The 20487-nt window shown below is 48.2% G+C and overlaps 1 protein-coding gene across 1 annotated transcript in view; it reads left to right on the top strand.

Moving 5' to 3' along the window:
• Positions 1-19694, top strand: part of h6pd (hexose-6-phosphate dehydrogenase (glucose 1-dehydrogenase)) — a 52411-nt gene extending 32717 nt beyond the window's left edge. Inside the window, exon 4 of the mRNA XM_078238697.1 lies at positions 15000-19694. Coding sequence (XP_078094823.1) covers positions 15000-16363 — 1364 coding nt within the window. The 3' untranslated portion in view covers positions 16364-19694. The remainder of the gene's footprint in view (positions 1-14999) is intronic.
• Positions 19695-20487: the final 793 nt, after the last annotated feature.

Raw genomic sequence — 20487 nt, 5'->3', positions numbered from 1 at the left:
CAAAAACAGATATGTTCATGTGGATGCTAGATTTCCAGCCTTTTAACCCCTCTGGACAGATACAGAAAGACACCTATATTCTGACTCCCATACAGCAGTCTCCAGAGAGAGATTTACCTTCAAGCAGCAGACCTTCACAGAAAGAGATCTAGTTTCTGGCAGATCCCAGTTTCCAGATTCAGAGAGAGAAAGAGCTACTTCTCTCTAAAGATCCCAAACAGTAACTTAATTGGGTTTCTCTGTGATCTCATCAAACCCAACTCTGAAAAACCCCAGGGGAAAACACTAAAATTCCCAGGGGAAAAGACTAAAATAACAACTATGCAATAGTCCAGATTAAAACAAACATTCAAGTAATTAGGAACAATTATGCTGCTGCAGTATCAACAGGGGCTGCCAGATGCAGACAAAACGTCATTGATAATACAACAAACTGCCAAAATAAATACATTTCTTAAAGGCACAGTATCGTCATACCTGGATATGCTGCTGACCTTGGGGACATAGAGTTGCTCGCATTCCAGCATTATTACGCCCAGTTTGCTGCAGTACTGATGATGGTGGCTTCCTGTACCCAGCTGCCCTTGTTGTCAGACCCAATCTGCAGAGCCAGGACTGCGGGGCAGAAGCAGATCAAAGTTAACAACAACACCAACTTGCATTTATATAGTGCCTTAATCCAGCAAAACCATCACCGGGCTCTTCACAAAGAGCTTCATCTGATAAAGGTTAACAGTAATGAAGAAGATATTAGAGCAGGTGATCTGAAGCTCAGTGAAGAGCCAGACCGTCCTCATTTCCCACAGCTCTGAAATTTTCCCAGTTCAAGTATCTAAACACTTCCCTTTTGAAAGTTCCTGTTGAATCTGTGTATATTCCTGGCAGCGCATTCCAGATCTCAACAACTTGCTGCATTCAAAAATAATTCTCCTCCACTCCCCTCAATTCTCTGGCCAATTCTGTCCAATCTGTGGGCACTAGCTGCTGACTCTCCCACTGTTAGACAGGGTGACTCTGAGTTGAGTCAACACAAAGTGAAACAGAAGGCTGAATGAAGCCGGTTGTTAAACTGCGGAGATCGCTCTTCCAAATCCATTGTAACACCATCGGAAGGGAAGCCTAGGGTTTGTTACGTGTCTAAGAGGAAGGTACGTAATAATGAGGCTCCCACCCCACCCCCGAGATGTGCTTCAAGGAGAGATCTAAATGAGTGGAGAGAGAGGAGGTTTTGGGAGAGCATTCCACAGCCCGGGACCTAGGCAGCCGAATGCATGGTCATCAATGGGGAGATGGTGGCCTAGTGGTATTATCACTAGACTGTTAATCCAGAAACTCTGCTAATGCTCTGGGGACCCGGGTTCAAATCCCACCACGGCAGATGGTGGAATTTGAATTCGATAAAAAAAAATCTGGAATGAAGAATCTACTGATGACCATGAATTCATTGTCAATTGTCGGAAAAACCCATCTGGTTCACTAATGTCCTTTAGGGAAGGAAATCTGCCGTCCTCACCCGGTCTGGCCTATATGTGACTCCAGAGCCACAGGAGTGTAGTTGACTCTCAACTGCCCTCCAAGGGCAACTAGGGATGGGCAATAAATGCTGGGCAGCCAGCGACGCCCATGTCCCATAAATCAGTCCCAAAGAGCAAACTTTTGCGAAGTAACAAATATTTTAAATGATAAAATCATTGAATTCCTACAGGGTAGCCTACAGTGCAGAAGGAGGCCATTCTGCCCATCGAATCTACACTGACTGTCCAACAGATTGTCACAACCAGGCCCATCCCCCTGCCCTATTCCCGTAACCCCAGATATTTACACTGATAATCCCCCTAACCTACACATCTTTGGACATTAAGGGTCAATTTTGCAAGGTAAATCCACCTAAATTGCACATCTTTGGACTGTGGGAGGAAACCCCCATGCAGACACGGGGAGAATGTGCAAACTCCACATAGTCAGTCACTGAAGGCCGGAATCGAACCCGAGTCCCTGGCCCTGGGAGGCAGCAGTGCTAATCACTGTGCCGCCATGCCCGCCCATAATGCTCCCATCAAAAAAAACAAACTCCTGCCTGGAAGGTTTGGGGTACATAAGTTGTGACATCGCCAGAAGATGAAGCGCAAGAGCTGAAATGGGGTTTGGGGGTTGCCAGTGTACAAAGCAAATTACAGCACAGGAACAGGCCCTTCGGCCCTCCAAGCCTGCACCGAACATGCTGCCCGACTTAACTAAAACCCCCTACCCTTCCGGGGGCCATATCCCTCTGTTCCCATCCTATTCATGTATTTGTCCAGCCGCCCTTAAAAGTCACTAAATCCGCTTCCACTCCCTCCCCCGGCAGCGCGTTCCAGGCACCCACCGCCCTCTGTGTAAAAAACCTGCCTCGTACATTTCCTTTAAACCTTTCCCCTCGCACCTTAAACCTATGCCCCCTAGTAATTGACTCTTCCACCCGGGGAAAAAGCTTCTGACTATCCACTCTGTTCATGCCCCTCATAATCTTGTAGACTTCTATCAGGTCGCCCTTCAACCTCCGTCGTTCCAGTGAGAACAAACCAAGTTTCTCCAACCTCTCCTCATAGCTAATGCCCTCCATGCCAGGCAACATCCTGGCAAACTGTTCGTAAACGCAGAAGTGACTCAGCCTCAAGAGCCCTGGACGGAGCAGTTTACTTTCTACTGAGCTCCAGACGTTAGGCACTGGTTAATGCACTCACTTTAAATTTCTACTGCATGATTTCGTGGAAAGTAGCACACGGAGCCAGTGAAACCCTACAGCGACCTCCTTACAGCAGCTTGTCAGAGAGAGTGATGGAATGCCTTTCCGAGTGATCCCTCAGGGCGACGCTGATACCCATCACCGGCAAGCCAAGGTATCAGCTCACTTCCTGTGCCAGGGCTGCTGCAGTTGGTGAGAGTGGGTATGCGACTGAGGCAGAACCAGGGGGAGCTGGAGCTGGCAGAGTCATCCCTTCACTTAGAATGGACCCAGATAAAAGAGGCACATGTTTCTTCCCAGCCACCACCCTTCCACATGAGCATTAGTGAAGCCAGATGATCATAGAATCCCTACAGTGCAGGAGGAGGACATTCGGCCCATCGAGTCTGCACCGACCACAATCCCAACCAGGCCCTATCCTCGTAACCCCACACCTTTACTCCACTAATGCCCTGACACTAAGGGGCAATTTAGCATGGCCAGTCCACCTAACCCACACATCTTTGGACTGTGGGAGGAAACCGGAGCACCCGGAGGAAACCCACGCAGACACGGGGAGAACGTGCAAACTCCACACAGACAGTGACCCGAGGCCGGAATTGAACCAGGATCCCTGGCGCTGTGAGGCAGCAGTGCTAACCACTGTGCCACCCAAGTTACTTCTGCACAAGCTCACCAGTTACTGCATGAGTTAAATAAATCCTGAGGAACTGGGACACTACTGCTGGCTGCGTTGTGCTGACATGTGGATGAACAGTTATTGGACCTCTGTGTAGGTTAACATTCATGTGGGATGGATTATTTGATCAAATGGTAGAGTCTCACTGTCTCTCCCCAATCAGAATTGTACAAAGTCTGAAAGTTTATTTATTAGTATCACAAATAGGCTTACATTAACACTGCAATGAAGTTACTGTGAAAATCCCCCAGTCGCCACACTCCGGCGCCTGTTCGGGTACACTGAGGGAGAATTTAGCACGGACAATGCACCTAACCAGCACGTCTTTCAAACTGTGGGAGGGAACAGGAGCACCCGGAGGAAACCCACGCAGACACGGGGAGAACGTGCAGACTCCACACAGACAGTCACCCAAGCCGGGAATCAAACCCGGGTCCCTGGTGCTAGGCTGCACTCCCTTTATGTTTTCCTGAAGAACCTTTTGTTGATGTTTTGTCTGCACTTCAGTCCCACGCTCCTGATCTACGGACACCCGGTGCGGAGAGGGGAGGGTCGGGATGGCGACCTCCTCGTGAACCTGCTCCTGGGCCTGGCGAAACGCGCCATTTACCGGTCCAGGCTGCGGGCGATCGAGGGGGCCGTCCATCCTGACTGTCTGCCCCTCTACCGCGGCTACGTTCGTGGCCAGGTGTCCCTGGAGAGGGAGCATGCGGTGTCCACGGGCGAGGTTGACGCTTTCCGCGCCCGCTGGGCACCGCAGGGGTTGGGGTGCATCATTGACCCCAATAATCACATTTTAATTTGATGTTTTTAAGTTTCCTTTGTACTTTGATTTCTGTTCGGGCTGTTCCCCCTCCTTTTTGGGGAGCTGCCCCTTTTACTTTGTCCTGATTTAATCTGAGTTTGTTTACTTGGTTTGGTTTGACCTAAAAAGAGGGCAGCAGTGCGAACCACTGTATGATTCTATGACTATTAATGTGAAAGTGTATGCGATTGTCAAGAGAACACTTTGGGCCTACATCACAAGAATGTGACATGCCCTTTCATCGAGCTTTATAAATGGCAGCTTCACTGGGCACGGGGCTACCTGCTGAGGATAGAAACCTTGTAGATCGACCTCTTGGCGTGTCACTTTTGCTGGTTGACCTAAGGTGGTGGCTGCCTCTCCAACACTGAGCTCTTCACCAAGAGACGGGTTGTCTGTCATCATTATTTCCAGAACTTGCTGACTGCTCCCAGCGGTGTGCTGCTGAGTTTGATTGCAGGCGGAGGAGACACAATGCCCTAACCCATCACTACACGTAGACTCATCATTATTTACCATTTATCATTTCATCTGGAAATTACTTCCAGGTTTGCTGGGGTGATTGTTGATTACCCCACCAGCTTACAAAGCAGTTACTGGTTGGACGCTTATTGTGTACACGGGATTGGCTGAAATGGACTGGGGAATCTGGAAGATGATGTCAGTGTTACTGATAGAGTGGTAAATTCTTCCGCGCATCAATCTTCAGCGGGAGTTGTGCTGCGTTTCCCAGAATTTAGGTCAGTTGATTTGTGGAAATAAAAGTCTTATAGGTTGCACATGTCCTTGCCTGTGCGAATATAGAATCATAGAATCCCTACAGTGCAGGAGGAGGCCATTCGGCCCATCGAGTCTGCACCGACCACAATCCCACTCAGGCTCTATGCTGGCAATTTTTACCCCGTTAATCCCTCTAACCTACGCATCCCGGGACATTAAGGGACAATTTAGCATGGCCAATCCACCTAACCTACACATCTTTGGACTGTAAGAAGTCTCACAACACCAGGCTAAAGTCCAACAGGTTTATCTGGTAGCATGAACTTTCGGAGCGCTGCCCCTTCATCAGGTGAGTGGCTCACCTGATGAAGGAGCAGTGTTCCGAAAGCTTATCCGGCCAGATAAACCTGTTGGACTTTAACCCGGCTTCTTACTGTGCCCACCCCAGTCCAACGCCGGCAACTCCACATCACCTTTGGACTATGGGAGGCCGCCTTCAAAGAAACCAATCAGATTCCTTCAAGATGGCGCTCACCACCACCTTCTCGGGAGAGTTTAAGGATGGGCAGCAAGTGCTGTTTTGCCAGCGATGCCCACATTCCATGAAAGAATAAAAGAATTGGAATGCTGAAACAGCTGACTCTGAGATGTGTTTGGTAACCAGGGGCTGGGTTTAACGCTCTCCCGCCGGTAGGTTTGATGGCGGGGCGGGTGGCTTGTGAAATCCAGCGGGTGTCTGCCCACCACTTACTTGCTTTCCCTCTTGTGACCCACCGCAACTATGCCACCGGTGGGGGTGGTATCGGGCAGGCCAACCACCAGTGGGCCTCGTCATGCCGCCATCGGGATTTAACCGGCGGTTAAAGAGAGAGGCCCACAGCGAGTGAGCAGCCCTGCCTTGCCAGCTTGGCACTGAGCTGGGATTCCCCAAACAATTCACTTAATTGGCCGCAAGCCTCTGTCGCAAAGTGCTGCAGAGCTGCTGGCCTCTGATTGGCCGGCCGATCTCTGAGGCGAGACTTCCTGGTCCATAAGGGTGGAAATCCCGCCTCCAGCTTGTTGACGGTCAGTTGATGGCAGGTTGCCCTCAACTTTTTAGCAGAATTCTGTGCCTCGTATAATTAAGCCCAACGTTGGTCCACAATAGAGAGCTCCAAAAGGCACATTGACAATCCAGCATACTCAACACACACCGTGAAATCATTAGGAAGAATTCACTCAATTCAGCTCTAAATCTCAATGTTCCCTTTCTCTTTGACCTACACTTCCCGCCTGAGATCAGAGTTTGTTCAGTCCTGGGTTTGCCCCTGATCTGCCAACCTAAAGATTAAGGCTGGGTGGGTAAAGGCCCTTAAGGGTCTTAATTGGTGCAGCTTTCCGCCTGAGACCTACCCACCGGGTGGGGTGGGGGTTAAAATTCTGGCCCTGGAATAGTTGGCCCTGGGGCAGCACGGTGGCACAGTGGTTAGCACTGCTGCCTCACAGCGCCAGGAATCTGGGTCGGATTCCCGGCTTGGGTCACTGTCTGTGCAGAGTCTGCGCATTCTCCCCGTCTGCGTAGGTTTCCTCCGACACTCAAAGACGTGCTGCTTAGGTGCATTGGCCATACTAAATTTTCTCTCCGTGTACCCAAACAGGGGATTAGGGGATTTTCACAGTAATTTCATTGCAGTGTTAATGTAAGCCTACTTGCGACTAATCAATCAACTTTTTTAAACTTTAGTTGAGGGACGTAGCACAGCTGTATTGAAGGGGAAGGTAGCAAAGTACGTGAGGGAGAAAGGACTAAAAGAATACGATGATTGGGGTTCAGTGAGATATGGTGGGAGGAGGCTCATGTGGAGCTTGTAGAGGGAGATGGTGGCGTAGTGATAATGTCTCTGGACTAGTAATCCAGAGGCAAGGGTAATACTCTGGAGACATGGGTTCAAATCCACTGCGGCAGTTGGTGGAATTTAAAAATTAACTAATAAAACAGGAGTATAAAGGGTGGTATTGGAGGTGGTGCGGTGGCACAGTGGTTAGCACTGCTGCCTCACAGCGCCAGGGACCCGGGTTCAATTCCAGCCTCGGGTCACTGTCTGTGTGGAGTCTGCACATTCTCCCCATGTCTGCGTGGGTTTCCTCCAGCTGCTCCAGTTTCCTCACACAGTCCAAAGATGTGCGGGTTAGATGGATTGGCCATGCTAAACTGCCCCATAGTGTCAGGGGGTCTAGCGAGGGTTAGGGGGATAGGGCCTGGGTGGGATTGTGGTTGGTGCAGGATTGATGGGCCGAAAGGCCTCCTTCTGCACTGTGGGGATTCTATGATTCTATAAAACTAGTCTCAGTAATGGTGACCATGACAACTCTCAATTAATGTAAAACTCACCCTGTTCATTAATGCCCTTTAGGGAAGGAAATCTGCCAAATTTTACCTGGTCTGGCCTACAGGTGATTCCTGACTCATGTCAATGTGACAGACTCTTAGCTGCCCGTGAGGTGGGTTTAAAGGATCGAGGGATGGGCAACAAATGCTGGCCTTGCCAGCGACGCCACATCACATGAAATAATAAAGAAAGTCACAGGCACCGGCCAGTCAGGCTGAATGTCCTGTTTGCATGTGCTAATCCAATGTAATAATGTATAATTCACACATATCCACAGATCTCTAAAGGTTGCCACTCAAGTGGATAGAGCTGTGAAGAAGGCATATAGTGTGTTAGCTTTTATTAACAGGGGGTTGGAGTTTAAGAGCCGTGGGGTTATGCTGCAACTGTACAGGACCTTGGTGAGACCGCATTTGGAATATTGCGTGCAGTTCTGGTCACCTCACTATAAGAAGGATGTGGAAGCGCTGGAAAGAGTGCAGAGGAGATTTACCAGGATGCTGCCTGGTTTGGAGTGTCGGTCTTATGAGGAAAGGTTGAGGGAGCTGGGGCTGTTCTCTCTGGAGCGGAGGAGATTGAGGGGAGACTTAATAGAGGTTTATAAAATGATGAAGGGGATAGATCGAGTGAACGTTCAAAGACTATTTCCTCGGGTGGATGGAGCTATTACAAGGGGGCATAACTATAGGGTTCGTGGTGGGAGATATAGGAAGGATATCAGAGGTAGGTTCTTCACGCAGAGAGTGGTTGGGGTGTGGAATGGACTGCCTGCAGTGATAGTGGAGTCAGACACTTTAGGAACATTTAAGCGGTTATTGGATAGGCACATGGAGCACACCAGGATGGTAGGGAGTGGGATAGCTTGATCTTGGTTTCAGATGAAGGTCGGCACAACATCGTGGGCCGAAGGGCCTGTTCTGTGCTGTACTGTTCTATGTTCTATGTTCTAATGCATTAAGCTCCTTTGTATTGTGCCAGTCACCACAATCTTCCCTTCGAACATCTGTCATAAAATCAGTGCGAGCGTGCATCAAACCCTGCATGCCTGTCGATTAAAAGGAATCTGTGTCATGGGAAATGTGCATAAAAGCACTCTGCTGCCTCAACAACTGTGCAACATGCTGCCTTGGTTAAAAATCCTCTGGCATTAACCCATTGTTATAGAATCTCTACAGTGCAGGAGGAGGCCATTCGGCCCATTGAGTCTGTACCGACCACAGTCCCACCCAGGCCTTATCCTCGTAACCCCATGCATTCACCCTAGCTAGTGCCCCTAACACTAAGTGATGATTTAGCATGGCCAATCCACCTAACCCGCACATCTTCGGAGTGTGGGAGGAAACCGGAGCACCCGGAGGAAACCCATGCAGACGCGGGGAGAATGTGCAGACTCCACACAGACAGTGACCCAAGCCGGGAATCGAACCCAGAATCATCCAAGTACCTTTTAAAGGTTGCGAAGGTTTCCGCCTCAGTGACCCTCCCAGGCAGTGCACTCCAAGCTCCCACCACCCTCTGGGTGAAAAATAATTTCCTCAAATCCCATCTAAACCTCCTGCCCCTCTCAAAATATATGCCCTCTTGTTATTGACCATTCAACTAAGGGGAACAGCTGCTTCCTGTCCTCCTGTCTATACCCCTCATAATCTTCCACACATCAATCAGGTCCCCCCTCAGCCAAGCCTATCCTGCCTCTTTTCATAGCTCAAATGCTCCATCCCCGGCAGCGTCCTGGTGAATCTCCTCTGCACCCCCTCCAGTGCAATCCCATCCTTCCTATAGTGAGGTGAGCAGGAACTGCACACACTACTCCATCTGTGGCCTAACCAACATTCTATACAGCTTCAACATAACCTCCCATCTCTTATAATCTAAAGGCAAGTGTCCCATTTGCCGCCTTAAATACCATATTAACCGGTCCTGCGCCTACAGGGATCTGTGGACAAGCACCCACTGATCCCTCTGTTTCTCTGAGCTTCCCAGTATCCTTCCATTCACTGAATGCTCCCTTGTCTTGTTACTCCTTCCAAAGTGCATCACCTTGCACTTTTCAGGGTTAAATTTCATTTGCCACCGTTCTGCCCATCTGACCAACCCGTCTATATCTTCCTGCAACCTAAGACCTTCTTCCATGGGTGGCACATTGGTTAGCACTGCAGTGCCTGAGATCCGGGTTCCATTCCCAGCTTGGGTCACTGTCTATGTGGAGTTTGCACGTTCTCCCCGTGTCTGTGTGGGTTTCTTCCGGGTGCTCCAGTTTCCTCCCACAGTCCAAAGGACGTGCTGGTTAGGTGCATTGTCCATGCTAAATTCTCCCTCAGTGTACCCGAACAGGCGCTGGATTTAGGGGATTTTCACAGTAACTTCATTTCAGTGTTAATGTAAGCCTACTTGTGACACTAATAAATAAACTTTAAAAACTCCTCACGATTAACTACCCTGCCAATCTTCGTGTCACCCGTAAACTTATTTATCATGATTTGTTTTTAATTCATTCATGGGACATGGGCGTCGCCGGCTGGCCAGCATTTATTGCCCATCCCTAGTTGCCATTGGAGGGCAGTTGAGAGTCAACCACATTGCTGTGGCTCTGGAGTCACATGTAGGCCAGACCGGGTAAGGACGGCAGATTCCCTTCCCTAAAGGGACATTAGTGAACCAGATGGATTTTTCCGACAATCGACAATGGTTTCATGGTCATCAGTAGATTCTTAATTCCAGATTTGTTTATTTGAATTCAAATTCCACCATCTGCCGTGGCAGGATTTGAACCTGGGTCCCCAGAACATTAGCTGAGTTTCTGGATTAATAGTCTAGCGATAATACCACTAGGCCATCGCCTCCCCGTGTTTTCCGTCTGTTCACAGAAAAGCCATTGGCATTTAAATTCAAAAGTCATGTCCGAGTATTTCCATACAGTTAGCAAATCCACAACAGGAAAGGGCTTTTGATTTGATTTATTATTGTCACATGTATTAGCATACAGTGAAAAGTATTGTTTTTTGCGTGCTATACAGACAAAGCATACCGTTCATAGAGAAGGAAAAGAGAGAGCGCAGAATGTAGTGTTACAGTCATAGCTAGGGGTGTAGAGAAAGATCAACTTAGTGTGAGGTAGGTCCATTCAAAATTCTGACAGCAGCAGGGAAGAAGCTGTTCTTGAGTCGGTTGGTACGTGACCTCAGACTTTTGTATCTTTTTCCCGATGGAAGAAGGTGGAAGAGAGAATGTCCAGGGTGCGCGGGGTCCTTAATTATGCTGGTTGCTTTGCCGAGGCATCGGGAAGTGTAGACAGAGTCAATGGATGGGAGGCAACCTTTTGTAGTTCCTTGTGCTCTTGGGCAGAGCAGGAGCCATACCACGCTGTGATACAACCAGAAAGGATGCTTTCTATGGTGCATCTGTAAAAGTTGGTGAGCGTCGTAGAGGACATGCCAAATTTCCTTAGTCTTGGGCTGGGGGGGTGGGATTGATGAGCAAACTGATTAGAAACATAAATGCTACAGTGTTGAACACTACACGGAGTACGCAGGGAGGAGGCCAACTCAGCAAGGAAGCAAATGATCCTCGACTGAGATAAAGTTTGCTTCAGTGACCAACTGGCAGTACAGAAGGCAGGTGGTGCGCCAATGGTCAGAGAGAGATACCTGGAGGACTGCAGCTTAAAGGGTTAAGTGAATACCTCACTGAAGAGTATTAAATGTTATGGACAGGGTGAAACAATAATAGTCTTTCACATTAAACTAATCTGGTTGAGCTGGAAGACATGAATTTCAATGAGTAAAACGATGAGAAGAAATGTCATTACTCAAGGCTTGTAAATGCCAGGCAGATTAATCGATTAAATTACATTAGGCTGTTCAAAGTGCAGTTGGATGCTCGTCTGGTAGATCAAGAGGATGGAAGTGGTGAGGTTTAATGGATCAAATATCCCTTTCCTGTCATGATCTTTCCTTACGTTGACACTGAGCCCAGAGTTAAGTGAGCATTTATTGGGTGGCACAGTGGTCAGCGCTGCTGCCTCACAGCGCCAGGGACCCGGGTTCAATTCCAGCCTCAGGTCACTGTCTGTGTGGAGTTTGCACAGTACCCCCCTCCCCCCCCCCCCTCCCCCGTATCTGCGTGGGTTTCCTCCGGGTGCTCCGGTTTCTTCCCACAGTCCAAAAATGTGCAGCTCAGCTGGATTGGCCATGATAAATTGTCCCTTAGTGTCCCAAATTTGTGTAGGTCAGGGGGTAAATACATCATCGGGTTACAGGGATAGTGTCTGGGTAAGATGCTTGGAGAGTCGGTGCTGACTCAATGGGCTAAATTGCGCATTCTCCCCCGTGTGTGCGTGGGTTTCCTCCGGGTGCTCCGGTTTCCTCTCACACTCCAAAGGTGTGTTGGTTAGGTTGATTGGCCGTGCCAAATTCTCCCTAGTGTCAGGAGGATTAGCAAGGTAAAAATGTGGGGTTATGGGGATAGGGCCTGGGTGGGATTGTGGTCAGTGCAGACTCGATAGGCCGAGTGGCCTCCTTCTGCACTGTTGGGATTCTATGACATGTGGAGCTGGTGTGTCCAACAGGCAGCCTGCAGGCCGGAATGTAGCAATTGGCAAGGAAGTTTTCAGCCTTATCCGCACAAGAGCATAAGAGATCCGAGCAGGAATAGACCATTCGGCCCATCGCTCCTGCTCCGCCATTCAATACACTCTCGGCTGATCCTGGGCTTTAACTCCACTTTCCTGCTCATTCTTCAGATCCTTTGCTTCCCCAAGGCTCCAAAATATCCACCCATCCCAGCCTTAAATGTCTCCAACAATGGGAGCCGGAACCCTCTGGGGTAGAGAATTCCAGAGATTCAAAATCCTTTCAATGTCATTTCATCATCATAGTACAGTGCAGAAGGAGGCCACTCGGCCCATTGAGTGCACCGACCACAAACCCTATTCCTATAATCCCCACATATTTACCTCGCCCTGACACTAAGGAGCAATTTAGCATGGCCAATCAACCTAACCCACACATCTTCGGACTGTGGGAGGAAACTGGAGCACCCGGAGGAAACCCACGCAGACACGGGACCAACATGCAAACTCAACACAGACACTGACCCGAGCCGGAATTGAACCCGGGACCCTGGTGCTGTGAGGCAGCAGTGCTAAGCACTGTGCCACCATTTCTCCTCTTCTCAATCTTAAATGTTTGGCTTCTAACCCTGAGACGGGCCTCCCCCTCCCCCTTCCCCTTCCCCTCCCCCTGCCAATTCCGCTCTCCGAAACTCTCCCAAACACTCCTGAGTGCCAGGTGTGTCCCCTTCATTACCTGCCGCCCAATATCTTGCCTTCTCCCACAGCCCCAACGGCAGCTCCACCAGGCTTTGGCGCTACACCTCAAGCTAGTGATTTTGGGATGGTCCACTCTCAGCCTCGGTCCCTCTACTCACACTACTGCCACTCGAGTTAAAATTGAGACTCTTCATGTCAGGAGAATGAATTGGAAGAAACATTTAGGAACTTTCCAGCCTTTTCATTTATATTTAGTAAGTGAAAATCTCTTGAAGGAGAGAAACAGCCTCACCATTTGCTGAGTTTAAGGTGGGGGAGCTCTCCTTGGTAACCGTGCAGCATTGTTTGTGTCTCTGCACCAATGCATTGGTGATTTGTACTGAGGCTGCAGTGGTGGTGGTTGGCTGTACAGGGGTCCTGTCTTGTCCTGAACCTGTTCAGCAAGGCCTACTCTCGCTGTGGGAGTTCAAAGCCTGCCCTTCGACACATGGGTGTTTGTCACAATAAGCTTGTTAGTGACTTCCCTCGTTTCCCATTCCCTCATCCAAGGGGTGTCTGCTGGTAGATGTTGCTCTGGAAGGCAGCTCCACAATACCTCCGGTTATGGATAGAGAGAATAAAAATCACCCAAAGCACAGCCACAAGTGTAAACTTCAACACCACAGTGCGGCATAGGCACAAAGTTCAGGGTAGATCTTGGGGAACATTTCATCAAGTGAAGAGTGATGTTAACTGCATTGGTCTTGTGTATAGTACAGTATGTGAAAACCATCAAAGGATGCTGTGAGGGTGGGGTGTGGAGTAACTCGGATAAATGGAGATGGGGAAAATGATCTGTTAGCTTTGCTACATCTAACCCTAAGGTCGGTTCATTAAGTTTATTTATTATTGTCACAAGCAGGCTTACATTAACACTGCAATGAAGTTACTGTGAGAATCCCCTAGTCGCCACATTCCGGCGCCTGTTCGGGTACACTGAGGGAGAATTTAGCACGGCCAATGCACCTAACCAGCACATCTTTCAGACTGTGGGGGGGAAATCGGAGCACCCGGAGGAAACCCACGCAGAAACGGGGAGAATGTGCAAACTCCACACAGACAGTGACCCAAAGCAGGAATTGAACCCGGGTCCCTGGCTCTGTGAGGCAGCGGTGCTAACCACTGTGGAACCGTATCGCCCTTAATCAGCAACACAAAGACAGATTGTCCCATCAGCATCACATTGTCGTTTATGGGAGCTAGCTGTTTATCTTAGATGGCCAGTGCGTTGTTACCTACAGGATTACATGTTCAGTCACTCACTCGGTGGGCATGCTACTGCGTGGTAATCTACATTCCTGCCTTGCATTTTAGCTGACTCATTTTCTTTTCATGTTTCATCACTGGGTACATTCAAGGCTGGAATGGATGGATTTTGTCCTGAAGGGGAATGGGCGGGAATGTGGAGTTGAGATAGAAAGTTGGCTGTGATAGAGCGATGGAGCAGGGCTGGAGGGGCTGAATGGCCGCCTCCTGCTCCTATTTAACCATATTTCTTTATGTGCGTCAATTGGCTGCTGTGTTGCCCACATTGCATCAATGACTATTCTATAAAACAGCAACCTACAGCCCTGGGGCCACATGTGGCGTATCTGGATCCTGAGTGCAGCCCCACCAGACATTTTGTTGAATGTTGGCCATGCACAGGGTTGCCACATTCCGCTGATTTCCACCCGCGTTGTTTTTTTCCTTTCGGTGTAAGTGAAGTGATTCGTACGTAAAGCAAGGGCGAGTGAGCTGATCGCTCACAACACTGAGTGTGAGAGCTGTGCGCTCCCTCTGTGTCCAAAGCGTCAATATTTCTTTGGTTTTTACCATTTGTAATTGATGAGAGTTCTATGAATATATAAATGATTCAGCAATTTCTATAACTCGTCATGAAATATTCGGCGTGTATTAAATGTATTTAATCTTATCCATGGAGTCACAGGTGGTGACCAAGCCCGATTTCAATCTTGCGGCCCACTGAGATGAAGGAGGGCCACTCACTAGCCTAGGCTACCCATCATTGTGTGAAAAGTAAAGTGCAAAGTGGCCATAGTTCCAGGTGACTATAGGTTGACTGGTGGCAATTATGCCTGAGGGTCACCCTACCTCAGGCGAGGGGCAAGGTTGAGAAGGCATGAATAACCTCATCTGGTACAGGAATTGAACCCTCGCTGTTGGCTTTACTCTGCATCACTAACCAGCCGTCCAGCCAACTGAGCTAAACGGACCCCCCTTTAAAACTTCATCACAAATGGTAAAGTGCTTTGGGACATCCTGTGGCCATGAACGGGACTGATTACATTATTGGATCAGGAGAGGCACTGTGTATGATGTCACTTGTTTTCACAGATATCTTTTGTCATCAGTATGTAGTGACTTTGTCAATTTTCTGTCTTGTGTTTCAGGTATAGCGATGTTCCTAGGCAGCCCTCAGTGGGATAATGTGCCTTTTATCCTGACTGCTGGGAAGGCTCTGGATGAGAGAGTTGGCTACACTCGAATTGTGTTCAAAAACCAAGCCTTCTGCCTCCAGAACGAGTCAACGAGAAAAGCTGAATCTAGTCAGTGCAAGCAAAGACAAATCATCTTTTATGTCGGTCACGGAGACTTGAATTTTCCAGCTATTTTGGTCACTAAGAATCTCTTCAAACCGGTGATGAAAACATCAGGCTGGAAACAAGTGACGGAATTTCCAGATATCCAGATGTTTGGCCTTCCATTGTCGGACTATTATATCTACACCCCTGCGATGCAAAAGGATGCCTACGCGGTGTTGATACCACAAATTCTCCAGGCTAAACGGGACTCATTTGTCAACACTGAGGATCTTTTAGCATCGTGGAAAGTCTGGACGCCCCTACTTAAAGAGTATTCCAGTGTGAGCCCACGCATTTACCCTGGGGGGGCTCAGAATGGAGACCTACTGGACTTCACCGTTGCCGGGAGGGTGGTATTGTTTAGCAGGGCAAACCCTGTGCAGATCATACCACAGGACCCGAGCCATCAAAACATAGGCGACTACAAGGTGACGGAGTCGAACTTTCGAGGGAATGCGTTGGTCTCTGCCAAGACAGAGGAGCTCATCACCAAACTGGCTTCCCACCTGCACCGAGCAGCTGAAGCCACCACACAGGAATTTGGCAAGTTCCACCTGGCCGTCTCGGGAGGCTCCAGCCCCATCAGTCTGTTCCAGAGGCTGGCCGCCCGCCACCACACGTTCCCTTGGAAACGCACCCACTTTTGGATGGTGGACGAACGGTGCGTCCCACTCAATGACCCCAAGTCGAATTTCCGAAGCTTGCACGACCACCTCCTGCAGCACTTCAAGATTCCCTACGTCAACATTCACCCCATGCCTGTTCACATGAACCAGAGGCTGTGCGTGGAGGAGGACCATGGCGCAGACCTCTACGCAAATGAGATCAGGATGTTGGTCAATGGCACGAGTTTTGATTATGTTTTACTGGGGATGGGTGCTGATGGCCACACGGCCTCGCTGTTTCCAAAGAGCCAGGCTCTAACCTCAGATGGCGCACTGGTGCTGTTTTCAGAGAGTTCAGAGAAGCCTCACCAGAGGATGACCCTCTCTTTAACTGCGATAAACAAAGCAAAAAACGTTGCCGTCTTAATAACCGGGAAGAGCAAGCATCCAATTGTCAGTAAAATGAGTAAAGAGGTGGAGAAACCTCAGAGATGGCCCATTACAATGGTCCAGCCCTCAGATGGTAAACTGGTTTGGTTTATTGACTATGATGCACTGTTTGGTTGACCAAGGTTCACAAGATGGATCTTCACTGCCCTATCCTCCAAAGTTCAAATCTCCTGGTGTAACAAATTTTCTGAAGTTACTCTTTGTCAAATGAAGTGATATTTTTAATTTTTCTGGTGGTGTGTGGGGTGTTAATTCTGGGCATAACCATCAGGTTGGCAAACAATTTTAAGTATAACTTTACAAGCAAATAAATAGATTGGGGTACAATTTTTATCTTCGCAAAGATTAATGCTTGCTGTGGAACCCACTTGATTTCCATTCTCTTGATCCTGATTGAGTGAAACTCGAGTCCGCTTCATAGCAGGCTGATAGTCCTTTTCACCAAATCCCTACACCCAGGTGGTGAAACCAGAAATCTCTCTCAGGTAGCGATGAATCCACAACCTTTTCTGTGTTTTATTAAATCTTCAAATGGGCGCCATCTTCATGTGTAAGAATGATTGAAGCGTCGGGTGGCCAGCTGTGTTTGCGGTTCAGATTTCTGGTGATGGTACCCCTTCTATAAATTAAGCATGATGCTTTTTTTGCAAACCAGTTGGTCCCGAACATTTAACCAGGATTAGAGGAACATGAATGTCACCCATGTGCCTTCTTACTTGGATACCTTTTTTTGAACAGAAGCCAGAGACATTTAACCATCGCTGCAATGATAAGGGAAGAAACAGATAAATCCAAGTTACAAAATACAGAGAAAACACACTGGGTTTTTTTGTCCGACCCTCAGTGCTTCCGGCGGACTTTGGCAAAGGCCCTAAACATCTCCACCGAAATTACCAACTTAATCTTTGTGGCCTTAGCTGTCACAGAATTGTGGTTTGTGCACTCAACGCTGGAAATTTATTTGAGCCAAAATGTAGTGCAGATCTCAGGAAATGGGGGGAGGAAACCCCCCTGTGCTCGCAAGGAAACATGCTGGATACAGACACAGGGCGTTTGCCTTGGGGGTTACAGCCCTATCACTGACCCACATAGGGGGCAGTGTTCCACTCTGGAAAGGCAGCTGGACAGAACTGGAGCCAATCCTTAGGCAGTTTTATCTTTATTTACCAAGTTACATGCTACAAGCACACACCTCCTAACAACAACAGCTTCAGTCTGCGTCTATTTATGTTCACGTCCATCACCGACAGATAATTAATATACGATTACCATACAGCTACGCTGACTCAGCTTTAGTATTTCATATTTAGGGCAGATGATTTAGCACAGGGTTTGAAATTGGCCTGTTGAGCAAGACTTGCTGTCCAAGCATTCTAACTTTGCACTGAATGTTATAGAGGCACGGAAACTGCCAATTTATATCTGATCTTGGAGGATAACAGTTCAGTTCCCTGAGCCATATTTTAATGAAGAATACAACTAACATACTGTGTCAGTAACATGAACAGGATGGATATTTCTCCAGCAGAGGGAAGGATGTATACAAGTTGCCAATCTGGTCATGTGTGTTTTGTCCATATGAAATTGTGTTGGGACATTGCTATTGTCTAGTTTTGTTCCTGATTTGGAATCTTTTGCTTTTGTGTCGTGCCCAGTTAACCTCGACCCTGGATTATTCACTTATCGTACATGTATAATACACTTTGGGTTGACTTTCTCTCAGTGCCAGGTGATTCATCCCTGAATAGGACGTGGTGAAGAGAAGTTTCCAGGCTTTTAAATGTTAAAACTGAATGGGCCTTTGGTTCTCTAAGCCGGGTGTAAGCTGCTGCATTTGCTTATGCAACATGCAAGTTTAACAACTGCAGGTGAAATGTTTTGAGACATGGCTGAGAGAGACAATGACTTGCATTTATTATCAGAGACAGAAAATTCTGGAAAATCTCTGCAGGTCTGACTGCGCCTGTGGAGAGAGAATAGAGCTAGCATTTTGAGTCAGGACGCTTGACTTGAAACTGACTCTGTTCTTGCCCCACAGATGCTGTCACACCTGCTGAGATTCTCCAGCATTTTCTCTTTTGGTTTCAGATTCCAGCATCCGCACTAATTTGCCTTTAACTTGCATTTATATGGCGCCTTTCATGACCTCAGGATATCCGAAAGCACTTCACAATCGATGAAGCATCTTAAAGTGTACTAACCTTTGCGTTATAGGATATGTGGCAGCCAATTTATGCAAGGCAAACTCGTCTTAAACACTTTTCAGATGATCTGTTTTGCGATAATGATTAAGGTGTAAACGTTAACTATGGCCCCTCTCCTCTTCAAAATTGTCCCAAGGTATCTTATAAGCCTGCCACCAGGAATGCTGGCAAGACCCACGATCTAACGTGCTGCAGTAGAATGGCAGCCTGCATTCTGTACTCAACTCTTTGAAGTGGGACCTTTTAAACCCACAACCTCCAGACTCGGAGGTGACAGTGTGCTACCACTTGGCTACGGCTGACATGGATGGCACAGTGGTTAACACTGCTGCCTCGCAGTGCTAGGGTCCCAGGTTCGATTCCCGGCTTGGGTCACTGTCTGTGTGGAATTTGCGCGTTCTCCCCGTGTCTGCGTGGGTTTCCTCCGGGTTCTCCAGTTTCCTCCCACAGTCCAAAGATGTGCAGGTTAGGTGGATTGGCCATGCTAAATTGCCCCTCGGTGTCCCAAGATTCAGTTAGGGGAATTAGCCATGGTACAGGGTTGCAGGGATAGGGCAGGGGTAGAAGGTTTGGGTAAGATACTCTGTCAGAGTCAGTGCAATATCAATTGGTCAAATTACCTCTTCTGCACTGTAGGGATTTAATGATTTTCTAACATGTGATCTGAATGCAAATGTATCCACCTGGTCCTTTATTGCTCACTATAGAATCATAGAATACCTACAGTGCAGAAAGGAGCCATTCAGCCCATCGAGTCTACACCGACCCCAATCCCACCCAGGCCCTGTTTCCGTAACCCCACACATTTGCCCTCCTAATCCCCTTGACACTAAGGGTCAATTTAGCATGGCCAATCAACCTAACCTGCACATCTTTGGACTGTGGGAGGAAACCCACGCAGACACGGGGAGAATGTGCAACTCCACTCATATGGTGATCTGAGGCCGGAATTGAACCCGGGTCCCTGGCACTGTGAGACATCAGTGCTAACCACTGTGCCACCGCGCCAACCCTATCCATTCCTGTCTTGTAAATGAACAATTTGGAGCTCTGAACTTAACTTTTATAGGATCTTAAATCACTCAGTCCTTAATCTGTGCTGCATTTTCAGTTCTGAATTGTACAATTCAGTAATCTTACCTCTGCCTAGGTGAAAATATGACCTCAGAACTACAAAAGGTCGCGAATGTAGCCCAATCCACCACGCAAACCAGCCTCCCATCCATTGACTCTGTCTACACTTCCCGCTGCCTCAGCAAAGCAGCCAGCATAATTAAGGACCTCATGCACCCCGGACATTCTCTCTTCCACCTTCTTCCCTCGGGGGAAAAAGGTACAAAAGCCTGAGGTCAAGTACCAACCGACTCAAGAACAGCTTCTTCCCTGCTGCCGTCAGACTTTTGAATGGACCTACCTTGCTCTAAGTTGATCTTTCTCTATACTGATTTCTACATTGTTTCTTGCGCGCTATACGACAAAGCATACCATTCATAGAGATGGAAACGAGAGAGTGCAGAATGTAGTGTTACAGTCATAGCTAGGGTGTAGAGAACGATCAACTTAATGCAAGGTAGGTCCATTCAAAAGTCTGACGGCAGCAGGGAAGAAGCCGTTCTTGAGTCAGTTGGTACATGACCTCTGACTTTTGTACCTTTTTCCCGATGGAAGAAGGTGGAAGAGAGAATGTCCGGGGCGCATGAGGTCCTTAATTATGCTGGCTGCTTTGCCGAGGCAGCGGGAAGTGTAGACAGAGTCAATGGATGGGAGGCTGGTTTGCGTGATGGATTGGGCTACATTCGCGACCTTTTGTAGTTGCTTTTGAAATGAAGGAGATGCCATTGCAAAAGGACAAAAAACAGCAAGTTACACTCGAAGAGATTATCTTCAGTCTGATTCTGACAGTCCTGGTTGTGGAACAGTCCAGGTTTTGGGGGACCTGCCATTAGTGCCTACTGTCAGTTTTGGAATTACTGACGCCACATGTTTGTTGTATAGAGATCTTGTGCGCAATCTACTGTAATTACTGTCCTGACAATA

The sequence above is a fragment of the Mustelus asterias genome, chromosome 22 (assembly GCF_964213995.1).
Source record: "Mustelus asterias chromosome 22, sMusAst1.hap1.1, whole genome shotgun sequence".
Taxonomy (NCBI): domain Eukaryota; kingdom Metazoa; phylum Chordata; class Chondrichthyes; order Carcharhiniformes; family Triakidae; genus Mustelus; species Mustelus asterias.
The sequence above is the reverse complement of the archived record's forward strand: the minus strand, read 5'-3'. Positions and strand labels throughout refer to the sequence as shown.